The sequence below is a fragment of the Protopterus annectens genome, chromosome 12.part0 (assembly GCF_019279795.1).
Source record: "Protopterus annectens isolate FY-2018-M chromosome 12.part0, PAN1.0, whole genome shotgun sequence".
Classification (NCBI taxonomy): domain Eukaryota; kingdom Metazoa; phylum Chordata; order Ceratodontiformes; family Protopteridae; genus Protopterus; species Protopterus annectens.
In genome coordinates, this window is record NC_056746.1 from 1,171,110,691 (window position 1) to 1,171,124,310 (window position 13,620).

Genomic DNA, 13,620 nt, shown 5'->3' on the forward strand with positions numbered 1-13,620 from the left:
CTGAACCCTGAGGTACTCCCACTTGTTTGGAGCAAAATGTGGAGTCAGCTAATTTTACAGTCTGGGGTCTGTCAGTAAGCCAGCTGGCGACTCATCGAGTGACGTAGGGATTAATGCCCAGCTTAGTAAGTTTATCAATGATTCCAGAGTGGGGGATGGTGTCGAAGGCCTTGGTGAGGTCCAGATAGGCTGTGTGGACCACCTTGCCTTTGTCCACAGCTCTGGAGACTGATTCGAAGAAGCCAGTCAGGTTCAGGAGACTAGATCGGCCCTTCACAAACCCAAACTGGGTGGAGTCCAGTGTTTGAAGGTTGCCAATGTCTTTGTTTATAAGTTCCATGATCATGCATTCCATGCCCTTGCAGATCAGGCTTGTCAGACTGGGACGGTAGTTCCCGGGATTCAAAGTGGATCAAGATAACTGTAGCTGTGCACCACTCAGTGGGCACAAAGCCTGAGGTGAGGCTATGATTAAACAGATCACTTAGGTGAGGTGGCAGTTCATTTTGTAGTTCATGTAGTACATATCCTGGGATGTCATCTGGTCCCATGAATGCTGTATTCTTAGCTTTGGAGCGTGCGGTTTCTACCTGTGCGGCTGTGATTACCAGAATTTGGCAATCTTTTTGGTATTGAGGTGGGCTGTTGGGGGTGAGTGGGGGATGAAGTTGGCACTAAATCGATCTGCCAGGATATTGGCAATATCCTTGGGATCAGTATATTTAATGCCATTCTGTTGTAGCTCAGAGCAAATCTGAGCACTGCCATTTAGATTCTTGACGTAACTATAGAATGCCTTGTGGTTGTCTTTGGAATCTTTGGCAATTTTATTTTCATAACTAGCTTTGGAGGATTTTTTGAGGGATCTCAGCTTGTTACTGAGGCTGGTAATGGAGTTTTTTGCATCCTGGGATTTTCCTCTCTAATGCAACAGCTTCTTCCTTCTGTTGTATAGTTTGTTTATGGCAGGGGACCACCAGATTGGCTTCCTTTTTTTGAAGGAGAGTGTCTTGGTCCTATTTGGGATGGCCCAATTCATGCACACGTGGATGTACTCATACAGTGCCTTAGTGTAGGATTCAGCAGTCGAACTTTCAGCTCCCATCTGCATGGGTGTCATGAAGGTTGTCACTTCTAACGAGTAGCATGAAGTTGGCTTTGGAGAAGTTTTTTATGGAGGTTTCCTTACTGGGGGGGGTGGGGTAGGAAATAGATGTCAAGGGTGATTAGCTTATGGTCAGACCTGACCAATGAAGGGGTGACCACTGGTGTGGAGCATCTATCTCCCATGTTGGTAATGACCAGGTCTTGGATATTGGAGCCCCTGGTGGGACAATAGATTAGTTGATCCAGGGCATTGGAATTTATGAATTCCAAGAACCGCTGGGAAAAGGTGTTGGTACCAGAGTAGTTTTCCCAGTTAATGGCAGGGTAGTTGAAATCACCCAATATTAGGGTGTTTGGTTGTATCTTAATATTTTCCAGTATGTTTAGAAAGGTGTAGTGAGAATATTGGGGCATGGTGGGGGGATCTGTAGCAAGCTACAGTTTGGATTACAGTCTTACCCAGTGTTAGTTGCACCTGGAGAATTTCAGATGCATTGTGTTGGGTAACTAGCCTGGAGGTGAGAATATCCTTGGTGAACATGGACACTCCATCACCTTTAGTGTTTCGGTCTTGGTTTGATGGCTGAAAAGTGTGGTAAGAGTTGTAGCCTGATATTGCAGGTGTGCTCTCTGGAATCTTGAACCAGGTCTCAGTTACTGCACAAATATTGATGTTCTCCATTTTTAGGAGTGCCTCGAGAGAGTGCATTTTGAGGTTTAGACTTCTAGCATTGAGTAGCATTACCTTCAGATTTTGCATGCTTGTATCTGTTACAGTGGTGATTTTGTCCTTTGAACCTTGCCTAAAAAAGGCACTATAGGGGTGGCAAGTGATTTAGCCAGTAACCTGAATCCCAGGGTCGACAGGTGCAGGCCATCTCTGGCAAAGCATCATGGTTTGTCGATAATTTCGTCCCAGGCAGGCAGATACTGGATCCCCTTTGAATGACACCAGAAGCTTAGCCAATTGTTGAAGTCAGTCATTTTGTCCTTATACTGTGGTATCATTCTGGGCGAAGGCAGGGTGCTACTCAGGGCTAGGGTCATACCTGCCTGGGCCACATGATCCGAGAGCTCTTCCATGTCTCTCTTCATGTATTCCAGGGAGGTACGTCTCAAGTCATTCACTCCAACATGGACAATGACAGAGTCATATTTGTACTTGTTGTGGAGTGATTTAAGTGCATGTGATATGTGGCGGATCCTGGCACCCGACAGGCAGCTGACTGTAATTTTCTCCTTGTTCAGCCTGGTGAGCAAGACAGTGTGCCTGACTATAGTCCCCTTTTATCTAAAGTGTTGGGTACGTTGTCTTGCCTTAGGGGCTGCTGTTGGGTGGCACACTGGTGTTGTGAGCTATGTGTCACTTTGGTTGTGACTCGTGTTTGTTTGCATTTCAGCTTCGGAGGTTCTTGTTGCTTGAGCAGGTTAATATTAAGGTCCTCCGCATATGTGGGTTTACTGTTGCTATGTGTGGGTGTTGATGGTGTGGGGTTTGAAGGGCTATGTCTTGCTTGAGGTGTAGTGCAGGTGTTAACCTTCTCTTGACTGTCTAGCACAGTCTTGGCTGTAAAGAGCTTTGTTTCCAGTTTGGCTATGTAAGTGCATCTCTTTCAGGTTGTAGTGTTTGGTGGTAGGAGGGGAGGGTTGTCTTGTGTACATGAGGCAGTTGCTGCATTTCCCCAGTATGCCCAGATTCACGAGGTGGACAGGAGAAATCACCGGAAGCTGACCCTTGGATATGCCTGTTTAGGTGCTTTTTTTGTTAAGTACAAGAGCTGATTTGCCTTACCTTTGCAAGGTACTTTGCAATTATAGGCTGTTTAGTGCCTACGATTAATTTCTCCTTATTAACAAGGAGAAGTTGAGTGCTTGTATCAGTTTAAGGCTTCCTAGTGCTTTCCAGCAGGTTCTAGAGCAAGTGCTAATCACCGAGATTCAGATTTTAGTGCTATACTGAGAAACCAGCTACTTCTAAGGGAAAATTTGAAGAGCAGACTTTCTGACACCTGGAATACTTTAACCGTAGGCCAGCGGTGCTGCACGATGCGAAAAATTCACAAACACACAAGTTTTTAAGCCAGAAAGTAGAAAGGGATAGAAATCCGCCCAAAATGGCTAATAAGATTACAATTTCAGAGCAGGAAAGCACTCCTTTGGCGTTGGATAGGCAGTACAATGCTCACCAGTCCCACTGGTAAGCAGTAGGACTTCCCTCTACCACAGCAAGATCTGGATAGCTCTGAACACAGAAAATAAAGTCCTGAAACCAGCAAAGCCAGAGATCTGGACTATACTAGCTAGGAAAGGCGGGAAATGAGCAAATAAGAATTTTTTTTTTTTTTTTTTTTTTTTTTTTTTTTTTTTGGGGGGGTTAAAACAGGTTAAACAATACAGAAATAAACACAGAAAAGGCTTACACACCTGAGCCCTAAACGTAAATGCAATTAAAACTCTACAAAATTAGCAATTAAAAACTTTTTAAATGAAGCAAGGCAAGTGCAGTGTTACAGTAGAATAAGTAGCTAGTCTACATATACAGAAAAGTCTATATGTACAGAAAAGCAGCTAAAACGACACTAAAACAATTCAGATGCAGTGCAGCCTAGAACACTTGAGTTGTAACAATATTAAGGGAAGTACAGTTTTAATAAATGTACTAAAATGTACTCTATATACGTGTGTGTGTGTGTATATGTATGTGTGTGTGTGTGTGTGTGTGTGTGTGTGTATATATATATATATATATATATATATATATATACTTTTTTTTTTTTTTTTTTTTTTTTTTTTTTTTAGCGGATGACTCTGACAAGGGCATGGTCCACCAGACTGTGAAAAGTGGAGGGGCTCTCACCCGCCCCCTTGTGCCCTCAACATTGGAAGTTATGTTTGTCGCTGCTTGTGATTTCCTCTGATGGTCAGCCTGCTGCACCTAAGAAAGCGAATAGAATGTACAAACTTCCTCAGTCTTACAAATTTCTGCACACTTATCCCAGACCTGACCCAGCAGCAAGAGCTTTAGTTTAATCCGGCTGCTGCAAAGTATTTTGTTAATTTTAACCCTTCCTCTTCTGACAAAGGTGGTAAAACAATTGGGGGGGGTGTATGCGTCTGCAACTTTAATTGTTTAGAATTTTTAATTATCAGGCTTGTATGCTAGTTTATTATAACTATTTTTTTGAAAGTATGAGGGACATTTTATTTGCAGTTCTTTCTGTGAAGAAAAAGCTGCATTGTGTGGCTTAGTTTCTTAAGTTTCTCAGGTCACTACTCATTGTTTAATGTGTGTTTATGCTCATTGCCACTGGTGTTATACTGAGGAGATTTGCCTGACCGTATTCTCAGAACCTCATAGAAGATGTTTAAAAAATGAGATTTTAAATTCTCCTTTCAGTAGAGATTTATTTTTTGTACCCTGTGCTACAGATGTTTATCAAAAATATAATGAGAGGGGCAAGCTGATATGGGGAATCTTTCAGATTTTTCTGCTCTCTTGTAAAATTTCCAAGGGATTTTCTGCTCACTCCTCCTCCACTTTTGGCACAAAAAATAAACACTCTCAGCAAAATGCTGGTAAGCAGACTTTTTTAAAAAATGAATGGCAAAGAGGTTCAAAATGTGAAGCAGGAATCCCCAGCAACAAAGGATGGTCAAGTCAGAATGACTATAAGAGCCCTTGTGACCACCCTAGCAATCCCACGTGCAAGGTATCTGGAACAACAAAGACTGTCACAAGCATATAAACATTCAACAGTTGTTTGGTGGTGTTAGGCCACTCAGCTCTCTGAATCACCTTTGGTCCCTGGGACCTCTTCAAGTTGTAGTGATAAACTATGTACCCATACATGAATTGGTTCTGCAATACCCATATTTATGGGAACGCAATAAGATGATACATTTAGGTGTATGGATTAAAACAAATCTGTTATGGCAGTGAAGGATATGTAGGAATAAACAAAAGATAATACAAAATCTGAGAAACTGGAAGTTCTTGATTATGGCTTTGGATAGTGAGATATAAACAGAGTGTGTTTTGTTTATTTTAGTTTTATCCACAGGTCAGACATCTTCTTATCAACCAGAGAAGAAGTTGTAGATGATAATAAAGAACTGAAATTTATTTGGGAAAGCAGGAGTGCAAGAGTTGTGGGATGAGTTGGACAATGTGGTTTAGGATTACCTGGTTTGAATGGATAGTTTAGTGCTAGCAGGTAGAACTCTTGTACATAACACATGTGGAAAGGGTGATGAGGAAATGGGGGATGGTGGAGTTAATGAAATAAGGTGAGAATAGGATTTTGGATGCTTATCCTTTAGGAGAACAGAGTAGCAGAAAGTATTCTAAGAACTAAGCCAACCTGGAAATGGAAAGAAGAAATCTTGCCAGTGATGATGAGTGCTGGTAGGGGTATAGACATTTAGGCAAGAAAGGACTGGAATTTACTGGAGAAAACTGACAAAGGAAAAAGGTATTTGGAGCAAATGACTATAGAAGGAAAGTTAATGGAGTGGGATTAAGTCTCTGACCTGGAATCCAAACTTCTGCTTGGCTGTCTTCCCTACTATGGAGTGATATCAGAGTACAGGCAAAGAGAAAGGGGTAGGGGAGGGGGTAAGTGAATGACCTGCTCTGGAATAGTTTTTTTTTTTTGTCAAATCTAGACCAGAAGCCCCCTTTAAAAAGGAACTATTGGTACAGAATATAACTATAATAATCAATTGGAGGTTAGAAAAGATTGGGAAGAGACACTGAAAGGGCAGTTAAGAAACAATGAGAGGGCATCTGTATGGCTCCCGAGCAAGTCCAAAGACTTTTTGCATAGGCATGTTTATATCCCCAAGTGAACTTCAAAGAATTTTTCCTCGGATAGATATCAAATGTTGGAGGTGTGATGAGAAAGAGAGAAGTAACTGAAAACATTTTAAGTTGGCAGACTTTAAAATGCCCTACACACATGTTGGGAGAACAAATTTTGCCTGTAACTACGAAACCTGTTCTTTTGAGTTGGGACACCGAATCTGAACTGCCTTTACATAGTAAAGCCTTACTAAGCTTTGGCTACCAAAAAATGCAATTACAAGAAAATGGAAATCAAAATCTAAACAAACTGTAATTAAACTACTGACTATTATAAAAACAGTAAAAGAACTGGCGGTGGGATCTTTAGAAAAACAAAGGAGCAAATTGCATAGAAGTAAATGTAATTTGTGGGAACAATACATTCAGAAAATGTTCAGGAGGAGGGAAATTTCAAGGTAGGCATGAACTGAGCATTTTATGCAATGTTGGAGTGAATAACAGTTGTTAAAATGAAAGAAAACACAAGTTTTATGCATGTAAATGAATGTTTTTTTTCTATTAATGCGTGCATGCCTGTCCTTGCCTTTAGTGATATTTTAATAAAACTGTTTAAAAAATAAAAATGTTTAATTTACACTTCAGTATTGTTCTAAACATTGACAACATAAAGTGGAATATACTGTTTTCTAGTTCACCCACCAGTCTAACACAATCAACATAATTTCAGTCTTTCTCAGCCACATTTCACATGTCTAATGCTACATCTAATGAGATTGATGTCTTCACTAATTTCTTAGTGTTGCTTGTAGTCTTCCTGATCTTCATCTCCCAACAGCAGTCTCTGGTTCAAATCCGAATTACTGCATGTTTTTTGTCCGCTCCTATATTTTTTTCTGTCACTCGAGCATTTATTTCCCTTTGGAACAGTAGAAAATGTTTCGCTGGAAAATTCTCTCTCGACTTTGTTATTGTCAGAAGAATGAGAAGCAGAGTCCCGTTCTGCTTGCTGGCTCACTGTTTGTTGGATAAACACTTTTATTTCCTCCTTAGCCTGTTCTGTATGAAAAAAAATGATTTGATCCTCCTGGAAAATTATTCTGAAGAAAGCAGGATACAGCAGCTTGAATCTCACACCTACCTCTCGACATTCCATGATTGCTGGGATAGTCGTGTTTCTCTTCCGCCTAGGGACAATGAGCAATCATTTTCCACAAACATTTTGTCCCTATATGTACTATTTTTTCTGTCTGCCCCAAGTTTGTCAAGATCAGCTCTTTCTACTGGTATTTTTGCTAATGTAGGTCTCTTCTGCTTTCTCATGGCCAGAATTGTAGTATACGCACAGTGTGCCCTTTCAATTTAATAAATCCTGCTGTGGAATACCAGTTCAGTTGCCTGCTTGTACTTTCATAAAATTAATGCAGTCTGTTCCTTCCAGTTTCTCTGATATTGCAGAAAATCTTAGCTTTTTGTCTGAGTGCTGCATCTTCTAGCTTTACTATTTTTTGAAACGGCTCTCGTTTCATCCTCTTCAGTTTTATCTGCTCATATGAATAGCTAGTTAAAGCCTCTTCTATTTTTTCCAGTCTTTTGTTGTTTATCTGAATGTATTCTTTCAATGTTTCACTTATTTTAATGACCTATAAGTGCATTTGATTTATTTTTCCTCCCAACTACTTCATTCCACAAGCCTCTTGACAGTATAGTATCTGCTTTTGACTCATTTCAGAAGTGCAGCCACCTCTCTAACTAAAAAATCCCCTTACTTCACAACAAAGTTTATTCCTCAAAACATTAATACCACATTTAACCTTTAACCCATTCCAACGTGAGACATAAACTACTACACAAACTGTAGGCCACTCCCCTTGCTGCAGATATTCTTCCAACAGAATATATTTTAAACTGGTCCCGATGTCCTTTCTCATGCAGTATCTATTCTCATCAGTTGATCATTTCAAGAATTGTACGTCTTCAAAATCTGGAAATAAACTTTCATAGTACTCTTACACCAACTGTTAATTCTGTAAAACTAAATGATTATATATCCTAGCTATTTTCCCATCACTGACCAAAATCCTAAAATGTTTTCTACATACCCATTTAAGTCGGTACCTACTGGACAAAAATCTATTAGCTCATATACAGCACTGCTTTTGACCCAACAGTAGTGCAGCTACAGTCCTGCTATCCTTAAGACTGTACATTTCTACACGATAACTATTTTGTCTCTGCAACAGTTGTGGACCTTTCTGAGGCATTCAACACAATCTCCCATATAAAACCCTTGACACATTATGTGAACTTAACTTATCCTTTCCCACCCTTCTGTGGTTCAAAAGCAGTCTGACTTATTGTACACAGTGTGTTAAAATGGCAGACAACCTACTCAGTCTACCTCCCAGTGAACATTGGAATTCCATAGGGATCAGTCCAAGGACCCAGGCTGTTCAACATCTTCATTAATAACCTAAAGTCCGCTACAGGACCATTCAAAATTATCCAGTATGTAAATAACGTGACTATCTGCTGTGCCACCACTATGATGGACCTAAAACAAGCCACTCAAAACTCCTCCTTCTCTACCATTGAAAGCTGGTCTCAAAATACATATCTCATATTAAACTCCAAAAGGACCAAAATCATGCTTTTCACTCCCCACCCACATTTTGTCCGCACAGCAGTTGATGGATACATCAGCCTAAAACATGCAACTGGATAGTGTCATACACCCTAAGCTAGTAGGAGTCATCATTGTCAACTTAGTTTGACCTTCACTTCCAAAATGCTTTCAAAAAAACGTCAAAACTCCACAAAAATTGGCATCCTATGTAGTCAAAAAAATTCATAATGGCACCTGGAAGTATGTTTAATAGGCATTATTCCCAAATCTTTGTTTGGGGCAGCATTAATCAAGGATACATTTTAGTAAGTGAGACGCCTAGGAGGATCACATAGGGGCACTATCCTTAAAGTTAATGACTGAATTTCCTTAGCAGATACAGACGTTCTGTACTTACCAGTAAAATTAGGTCTGGTTAGAAGATTCGGTCTTTCCTAACTATCCCACCACCCATTACCCATGTATCTTTTGGGAAAAGTACGTTTTGGTTCTGTGATCTTTTTTCCTGGTACTGTTAGCTTGGTCAGACTCTTGGAGGGCAGAGGATTAGGGTACCATGAGTAGGAGGTGGTACACTAGTAGCCTAAAGAAGGTTTTATCCACTGTAATAAACGTACAGGACATGCCGGAGGATAACCAAGACTGGACCCTGCAGGCATGTCGGATCTTATGATGGGTACATGACTTTCATCCTGTGATATTTTACTGGTTTGTGATCTCTCTCTTTTCATGTTATTCATTTTAATGTACTAGGAAGCATTTTGAAGTATGTAAGAGTGGTACAGGATATGTACGAGGGTAGTGTTGACAGCGGTGAGAGTGATGGATGCATTTAAGATGTAGGTGGGATTACATCAAGGATTAGCTCCGAGCCCTTTCTTATTTGTAATGGTGATGGACAGGTTGACAGACGAGATCAGACAGGAGTCTCTGTGGACTATGATGTTTGCAGATGACATTGTGATCTGTAGTGAGAGTAGGGAACAGGTGGAGGAGACTCTGGAGAGGTGGAGATATGCTCTAGAGAAAAGAGAAATGAAGGTTAGCAGGACTAAGAGAGAATATACGTGTGTGAATGAGGAGGAGGATAGAGGAATGGTGAGGATGCAAGTATTAGAGGTGGCGAAGGTGGATGAGTTTAAATACTTGGGATCAATAGTTCAGAGTAATGGTGAGTGTGGAAGAGAGGTGAAGAAGAGCGTACAGGCAGGAAAGAGTGGGTGGAGAAGAGCATCAGGAGTGATTTGTGACAGACAAGTACCAGTAAGAGTGAAAGGGAAGGTCTATAAGAGGGTAGTGAGACCAGCTATGTTTATATGGGTTGTAGACAGTGGCATTGACAAAAAGGCAGGAGTTAGAGCTGGATGTGGCAGAGTTAAAGATTTGCACGGGGTATGACCAGTGTGGACAGGATGAGGAATAAGTAGATTAGAGGGTCAGCCCAGGTTGGAAGGTTTGGAGACAAAGCCAGAGGGGCAAGATTACGTTGGTTTGGACATGTGCTGAGGAGGGATGCTGAGTATATTGGGGGGGGGGAAGATGCTAAGGATGAAGCTGCCGGGTAACAGGAAAAGAGGAAGGCCTAAGGTAAGGTTTATGGATGTGGTGAGAGAGGACATGCAGGTGGTTGGTGTGACAGAGCAAGATGCAGGTGACAGGAAGAAATGGAAACGGATGATCCGCTGTGGCGACCCCTAATGGGAACAGCTAAAAGAAGATGATGACGAAGCATTTTGATCCCAGCAGGAAGGAAGCATGAATACTTTTAGAGATATTGACATTGTTGAAGATAAGTGGACTGGTATATATAATGGGTCTTGTTGATTGTAGCTTTTCTGTTTTGCTATGCTTAGGAGTTACAGAAAATCGTCTCCAGTCTACTTGTAGTTGTGCATATGTGAAGTGATGCAGGTAGGATATGGTGAAAACAGGCACTTGAGGTGGGCCAGTAGGATTTGGAGAGGGCAGGCAATAATTTGACATGGTCTTTAAAAATCTTAGATGGATTGAAATTATGTATCTGGACACAAATCCCTATATTGTTAACACAGACTCAGAAAATTCAGTTCATTGAGAGAGTTTTTTTTGTAGTTTCGTTTTTCTGAATTTTGTCTTCACATTTGATCTGAAGAAGTCCTGATTTAATAGTAAAGATGGTACTAATTTCTCTCCCATCTGACAAAACTTTGCAGATAAATCCCTTTACTTGTAAACAGGTTTAACTCTGTACTTTCTGTTGAGCTGGTACTCTTGTTTTACAGATATTAGCTCCACATTTTTCAGAGGCTGGAGAGTTTTGGATCAAGTTTCTCATCTCCAAAAGGATTGGTTGTTACTCCCCAGCCTGATACCAGTCATTTGGTACACACTAGAGACCACATTTAATCTCCTACATTGTTTTCCACTTGGTAGTGTCCCTAGGGAGGACTGAAAGGTATCACTTCTTCCCTAGGGAGCCCACACTTGATACTTTACCAACAAAGGCAGACCACAGGCGTTTTGGGCATTTATTTTTTTCCAGTCTTCCACACATCCTCAGGGATGTCTTCCTCCATTTGTAGATATAGTTGTGTATTTTTCAGATTGTACTGTATGTTCTTGTAAAATTAATTTGAATCTGAAGAAACCTGTAAGTACTTGTGTTGCTGTTTGTTGTAATTTATTGCTGTATATCCTTTTTATTCTAATTGTTTGTGCATTTTTTTACCCATGTTTTTTAATATTACTTGGCTACTCCTGAATAAAGTACAGAAGTTTAATGGGAAGAAAATCACAGTGGAATGCTTAGCCAAATCCTAGTGCTGCCATGATTTCATGGAAACCACTTCTGTTCTTTGTTCATATTATAAAGTAATGAATAGGATGTGAAAGTTGAAAGCTCTGTTTGGATACCACAGATGCACATTTTATAAAATGTTTTTCTTTTCTTAGTACGCTGGTTTCAGTCTGAAACATTTTCCTTACAAGACAGCAAAAAATCCAAGGAGATAAAAGATGGATTTCTGCAAGATCAAAATAAAATTGACACATCTGATGTCAGAAGAGCACAGGAAGAGTTGGAGCACTTTTTGCTCGACTACCAAAGACAGAAACGTCTATCAGAAGGTGATATCGAGGATGACTGTTTGGATAGCGAAAGTGAGTACTCTACATTACATTGGTACTTGTTGATGGCATGAAAAATTGGCACTGCTATGAATCTTAAGCATTTTTTCTTTTTCTTTCCATTTTTACTTGAGTCCTCTTCTTAATTGTGTATTCTCATTTCATAATGACAGTGTAGTAGAAAAAAGTAATCACTCAAAAAAAAAAAAAAAAAAAATTGGCTGAAGACTCCATGAGTTGCCAAACCCACATACTCACTCTTCCTTGGTGGAGTATTATAGGTTCGTACAAAGTTACTAGGCTAAAGGCCCTAAAGCCCAAACAAGTCTAGCCATTTTTATCCTGAGTTGCCCCAGTTGTCTGTGGTTATGTGCGTAATGTTCCAGAAGTAAGGGTCTATGGTGATAATACCGACTTTCTTTGTCCAGGAGGAACATGGGTGCCACCCTAGTAGTGAATTTGGGGTCATCCATCCATTGATTTAGTTTGCATTGGAAGAGAGTCAGGGAGGGGCTATGTTTCACATGAATTGGAAGCTTGTTCCAGAGAAATGGCAGTTTGGGGGAGATGCGTCTCTCTCTCCAGCATGACTTGCTCATGTCACAGGCTAGGTTAGGATCCCTTGAGTGAGTGGCCTGCGTGCAGTTTGATTTATGAATGTGTCTATAATGTAATTAGCAGGGATGTCCGCTTTCCCAGTAGGAATAATAATGAATTTCCTTTGCATTTAGCTTTGATCTGTGGCTTTGGCAGCAATCATTTTGTCTGTGTTAACCCTGTCTGCAGTATATTAACATCATTAGTGGACTCAGTGATTGCTCCCAATTTGCGATCATCAGCGAACTTGGTCGGCCACAGGCCATCAAAGTTTGCATGGACATCTGAGAAATAAATTCCCAATAGTAAGGGGCCCAGCACAGAACCCTGTGGTATGCCACTGGTGACTGGTCTTTTGCTAGAGGTGAAGTCGCCCACCTTAACAGTATGTGTCCTGTCGGTGAGCCAGTTGGCTACCCATCTAGTAATGTAGGGGTTAATTCCCAACTAGGAGAGTTTCTGTTTAATACCCGAGTGGGTTATTGTGTCAGATACCTTTGCTAGGTCAAGATAGGCAGTATACAGAGTCTTTCCCTCATCCAGGGCCTTGGTGACTTTCTCAAATAAGTCGACCATGTTTAACAGGCATGATCTATCCTTAACAAATCTGAACTTGATTGGGTCCAGAGTTTGGAGAGTACCTATGTCCTTGTTAATACGGTCCATAATGATAATTTCCATGGCCTTGCAGATGAGGCTAGTCAACCTTATGGGTCTATATTTCCCAGGGTAAGTTAATGGTCCCCCTTTGTGCAGAGAGATTACTGTTGTTGTCCTCCTTTCTGCTGGAACATAGCCAGTTTGCAGGCTGTGGTTAAACAGAGATCCAAGTAGGTCTGCAAGGTCATACTTAAAGTTGTTTAAAGGGTCCCAATGATGCAGTGTTTTTGGCCTTGGATAGTGCTGAGATGACCTGCTGTCTTGAGATAATAGGCTGAGAAATAGTGGCAGGTATACTTTGGGGGATGACTGGAGAGACAAGGGGTTGAAGTTTGCTCCGAATGTCAACTAGTAGTTGGCTATTACCTCTTGTTGAGTATGGGTGGTGCCACCCACAACCAGTTGAGCGCATAGATGGAGTTTCCCTTTTAGATTGCAGACATAGTTAAATAATGCCTTGTTTATTATCCTTAGCTAGGGAGGCTATTTTTGCTTGATAATTAGCTTTGGAGGACTTCACAAGATCTCTGATTTGTTTGTTTAAGCTATAGAGGGATTTCTTCCTCTGCTGAGCCATTTTCCCCCCTTGTTCTTGGATATTGTTTTCTTTTTGTTGTTGTATAGCCTGTTTATATCAGGGGTCCACCAGGGTGACTTGTTTTTTCAGCAAGCCCTGGTTTTAATCCTGTCACGTACAGCCAGTTCAATACAACTGCTTAAGTGG

The 13,620-nt window shown here is 40.8% G+C and overlaps 1 protein-coding gene across 2 annotated transcripts in view; it reads left to right on the forward strand.

The window, feature by feature from the left end:
- TTI1 (TELO2 interacting protein 1) overlaps positions 1-13,620 on the forward strand; it is a 532,791-nt gene that overhangs the window by 93,954 nt on the left and 425,217 nt on the right. For both annotated transcript variants that reach the window (XM_044090198.1, XM_044090197.1), the window contains exon 3: positions 11,466-11,672. In XM_044090198.1, the coding sequence (XP_043946133.1) occupies positions 11,466-11,672 (207 nt within the window). The remainder of the gene's footprint in view (positions 1-11,465; positions 11,673-13,620) is intronic.